General features: G+C 45.1%; 1 protein-coding gene across 1 annotated transcript in view; it reads left to right on the top strand.

The window, feature by feature from the left end:
* The first annotated feature begins 521 nt into the window (after positions 1 to 521).
* Positions 522 to 5,054, top strand: part of CREB3L2 (cAMP responsive element binding protein 3 like 2) — a 118,800-nt gene continuing 114,267 nt past the window's right edge. Inside the window, exon 1 of the mRNA XM_007466595.1 lies at positions 522 to 1,020. Coding sequence (XP_007466657.1) covers positions 919 to 1,020 — 102 coding nt within the window. The 5' untranslated portion in view covers positions 522 to 918. The remainder of the gene's footprint in view (positions 1,021 to 5,054) is intronic.

Genomic DNA, 5,054 nt, shown 5'->3' with positions numbered 1-5,054 from the left:
ATATGTGCTAATATAAATATATTTGTGTGTAATATGTGACTTATTTTTTAAAAATCCTGAAAGACTCAAATGAGCTAAACTACTTGAAAATATTTAGGACAGTACGTAAATCGGCGCTCCCACCAGCACTCTCTTCCTCAAGACGCGCGCGCTAATTTCTCTGGATTCTCAGGCGACTGAGCGCACCCTCCCTCTTATAAAATGTATTCTTGTCGCTATTTGATTGGCTGTTCTTCCCAGGCGCTCCTTCCTCATTGGTTGCACCCCCAGTCCATCATTCCTGAGCTCAAGCACTCCATTTGTCTGCTGCCGCAGACCTCGGCTGCCGGCGGTAGTAAAACCTGAGGAGCTCCTCAGTGACGTCAAAGGCGCTGCCCGCCCACATTCCAAAGCCTGGGCGGAGACTTCTCGCTGCCCCTGCCTCTGGACGGAGAGCAAGACTTCTGATTGGGTAGGGCGGGAGAAGTGAGCATCCGATTGGTCCCCGCCCTGGAGGGAGAAGGGGACACAGCTGTGTCCTGGAGCAGAGCTGAGGAGCCCTGGGGAATCTCAAAGTTTGTGTCTGGAGCAGTAGTGGAAAGTGAGCTTATTGAGAAGGGCTTTTCTTGGGATGAGTACTGATCTCCTGCCTTTATTTTGGATACACACTCTGCTCTATTCTCCTCAGCCTTCGGTCTGATCTCTAGACAGTCTGTCTCCTCTGGGGATTCTCAGATCTCCGAGGACGCTGGACCGGAGCCCTTGGCAATTCTCTCTCAGGCAGAGGAGCGAACGTTTTCCTTCCTAAGTGCATAAGCTACACGCATACGCACACACACGCACATACACTCACGCAGAGGCGGATCTCGCCCTCCGAGGCCGCCCTACCCGCTGCCCTCTTGCCCTCAGCATCCTCGGCCCAGCGCGCCTCGGACCACCATGGAGGTGCTGGAGAGCGGGGAGCAGAGCGTCCTGCAGTGGGACCGCAAGCTGAGCGAGCTGTCAGAGCCCGGAGAAACCGAGGCTCTCATGTATCACACGGTGAGGACTTGGAGGGGCGGCGAAGGGGCGGCTTGAGAGGGGAAGTGTCATGAAAGGAACAGCTCGGGACAGGGAACTGCGAAGGAAGTATTTGGGAAGAGCATGCCCAGAATGGAGAGATCTGGGGAGAGGTGTGGTTCTTCTAGCTGAACAGTGAAGGTGGGCCGCTGTCTCTTTTAAACTTTTGATAATAGTAACGACGCTTTGTATTCCTTCAGCAACTTACACTGTTTTCCCCGAGGGCTTTTCACATATGCTATATCATTTCCTGTTGAGCTGTAAAGTAGGAGAAGGGGTAGATGTTTTGATAATCCGCCTCTGTTTAGTTTGCTGCTAATTTTTGTGGGAAGATTTTTTAAAAACTGGGCAAAATAAAGTAGCATTTTCTTTCCTTCGCTGTCATATTCTTTCTCTTCCTTTACTATCTTATTTGAATTTTAGGAAGTATACCTGTGTGTGTGTGTGTGTGTGTTTTGAAACAAGGTCCCTTCATATTAGGAGGAAGACTACTTTATTTGGCTCCTTTAACTGTTCAGCCAAGAAATCTGCTTCCTCCTTCTTCAGAGGAAAGATCAGCAAAGGAGAATGGAAAATCTGAGGCAGTGCATATTTCAGAATGGCTTTGGAGAAGGTGGGACAGCTCACCAGTTCCTTGCTCAGTCTTATGCCCCAGATATCCCTTTGGGCATTAAACTGTCACAGAGCACACACATTTCTTATAAAGTTTTCAATGTCAAGTTTTGGGTATTAAATTTGCAAAATGAAATTTTGTTTCCAACAGCCAGCACTGATAATATGACTTTATTGTGAGGTCTCTTTGTTTCTTTTTTACAAATGCAGAGTTTGTATAGAGAGAGACACTAATGAGAAAATGAGAGGCTTGGCTATTTCCCCTTCATGATTCTTTTAATGGAGTCAGTGCCAGGATATTTGAAACTTTTGCAAAATGGCCTGCAGGCTCCACCCCTTTGGCCTTTGCCTCTGGCTGACATTATTTTGGGAAGAGGGATGAGGGCCTCCCTGTGATTCCCACCAAGGCATTTGTGGTGGCTGAGAATGGCTTGTTGAAAACATGCCGAGTGCAGGGCAGAGAGGTAGTGGAAGTTCATGCTGGGTCAAAAGCCAGATGTGTGGTGTGATCTTCTGGGCTTTGCTCACTGAGTCTGTCCCGAGGGCACCACGTGGGCTGCCTCTGGATTGGGGCCCCAGATGTTTCCCGTCGCCAGGACAGAGCTCAGAGAACTCTGGCCATCAAATATCTTATAGTATCTCCAGATGTTTCTCCTGACATAGGCCACATTTTAACCATTTGCGAGGGGCAGCTCTTTTGTTCTCACGAGTACTGTGAAAATGTCTCATCCCGCAGCTGTAATGCTTTGGGTTATCTTTCAGCTGGTGGGATGAATTATGCACAGCATCCACATTCCCTTTCTCAGGCCTCATGACTTGCATTTCTGAGATCTTATGCCAGGGTTTGAGATGCTACCCGTGACTGTGACATTAACTTCAGGCAGGACAGCTTGGACTGGCTCTAACTGACATCTTTATGCACAGTTTCAGGGGTAGAGACCTTACCTTCCTTTTGGTAGCAAGGGCTTAGTTTTTCTATGTCATTGTAATGAAGCAGTGATGGGTGATTATTTTTCTTCTAATTTGATATTTTTTAAAATTACTTTTATGTATGCCACTTAGGGACGTGTTTCTCTTCTGGGCAGCTCACTCATATAAAATGCCACTCGTCATTGCTGCAAGCCATGGCCCACAAACTCAGTATATGAATTAGTGTTGAAAGACGTATTGGATTTGGTAGCACAGACCACTGGGTTATATTCCTTCTAAACTAAGGGGAGTTTGGCAGAGATTTGAAAATAGATAACTTTCCCATCTGTTTCTTGAACTCTGTTGGGTATCCAGTTGCAGAGCTGATTATTATTGCCATTTGTCCATAATGAGAAATGGCCTGACCTCCAAGTGGAAAAAGGATGGCCTGATGATGCATTCACTCACGATTTATTTGTTCTTTCAATGAATGGTTATTGAAGAGCTTCTATGTGCGAAACACTGTTCTAAGCAGTTGGGATACATCAGTGAACCAAAAAAACCTCAAAATTCTTGACCTTGAGAAGCTTACACTCTAGGCCTGAAGCAGGGGAGAAGGTTATCTCAGCAGAATGAAAAGCCAGAGCAAAGGCTCTAATGTGGGAGTGTGTCTGGCATGAGCTTATGGTAACATCACCTTCTGTTTTAGATCCCCCCATTTTTGTCAGTTTTTTTTCTTGTAAAAATGCAGGTTACTTCTGAGGCAGAGTGCCTGTTTTTGGAATGGCCCAGTGAAACTTTCCAAGTTGAATGGATTAGGCATCACTTAGGGAGTGGAGAGCCTGCAGGGAGGGTAAGGTACAAATGTAAGCTGGGAAATTGGTAAGATAGTATAGCTACCATCTATTGTATATTTATTATCTGAAAGGGAGGGCTGGCTTCATGGGCCTGCCACCTGTGCAGTCCCACAGGGCCCCACACTTTGATGCTCTGCTATCACCATCTTGAAATCCTCAATATTTTTTGAACAAGGACCCACACGTTTGCATTTTGTAGCAGGTCCCATAGATTATGTAGCTGGTCCTCGTGAAAGGCATTGTACTTAGTGCTTTACAAAAATGATGTATCATTGGGACTTCCCTGGCGGTTCAGTGGTTAAGACTCCGAACTTCCACTGCAGGGGGCACAGGTTCAATCCCTGGTCAGGGAACTAAGATCCCTCATGCTGCAGGGCACAGCCAAAAAAAAAATAAAGAGGATATCTCAATGATCCAGTGAAGGAGTCATTTTACAGATAAGAAAACTGAGGCTTAATGAGTTTAAGTGACTTGGTAAAAGGTCATTTAAACTCAAGTCTACCTGCCTCCAAAGCCCAAGCTCTTGCCCACTATGCTGTATGAATGAAGGATCCAGACATAAAAGGAACTGAGTCAGAGGATGGGGAGTCAGAAATTGCTGAGTCTGAAGCCAGCTAATATTTAACTGAGGTGGCAGTGGGGCCACCAACCCTTCCTAGCATGATCACTGTCTTTGCTCTAAATAGGGATTTAGCTACCACATGCATGATTGCTAATGCCCTGTTTTAGCAAAACTGTCACCTACCCGATTTTAAAAATATAGAAGTTGCCCGAGGCTGGGATTGTCACGTCTCCGAGGCGCCTTCTGTGAGCCATCAGGAGCAGTGTTTTTCTCATTTGGTTAGTTATGAAGAAAACTTCTGGGTCCACAAGGACAGAGGCTTAGAGGAGACAGTTTCAAAGTCTATAAACTAATGAACCACACAGAGCGAATCTGGACTTGCTCATTAGATCCTGAATTATTAGAGCTTTGGGCTTCCTCTTGAAGCTGAAAAAATAGTTCCCATACAGATGATGAGTTATAATTTTAAATCAGTGAGTAGTACATTTAGGAAAGCTATTGCTTCTGGAATGGATACAAGCTAAAACTGGTTTCAGAAAAGATGGCAGATATAAAAATGAGGAGTGTATACATTATGGTTTCAAATCATTGTAAGAAGCCTTGTCCCTTCCCCTAAACCTGCCAGGATGTTGGATATTTCTAACATTCATGTTGTGTTTCCTGTAAGATTCTGTAAAAATTACGTTTCTGGGAATTTACTGTGGGATTTTGCAATTTAAAGAGCAAAACAGTCTATAAATCTTATCTATGTATATTATTACATGCACTGACTATATCTGGGCGGATGCTCAAGAAACAGATGGCTGATGTTTTTCTGGTAAGGGGACTTGAGGGACTAGAGGTCAAGAGAGGTAAGGAGGGAGAGGGAGTTACACACTATCCCTTTCGTACTGTTCAAACTTTTACCTCCTGAAAGTATTTAGGAAATGAAAAATGACAACTTAAAGGCACCACATAAAACTGGACTAGAGGTAATTTTTGCCTGCATTTCCTTGGGGAGAGAGGGGTTTCTGGTGCTCACTCAGTACCACCAGAGTTGGTGGAGGCCTTGGGTAATGAATAGAGAAAGCAGGAAT

The sequence above is a fragment of the Lipotes vexillifer genome, unplaced genomic scaffold (assembly GCF_000442215.2).
Source record: "Lipotes vexillifer unplaced genomic scaffold, Lipotes_vexillifer_v1.1 scaffold71, whole genome shotgun sequence".
Lineage (NCBI taxonomy): Eukaryota > Metazoa > Chordata > Mammalia > Artiodactyla > Lipotidae > Lipotes > Lipotes vexillifer.
The sequence above is the reverse complement of the archived record's forward strand: the minus strand, read 5'-3'. Positions and strand labels throughout refer to the sequence as shown.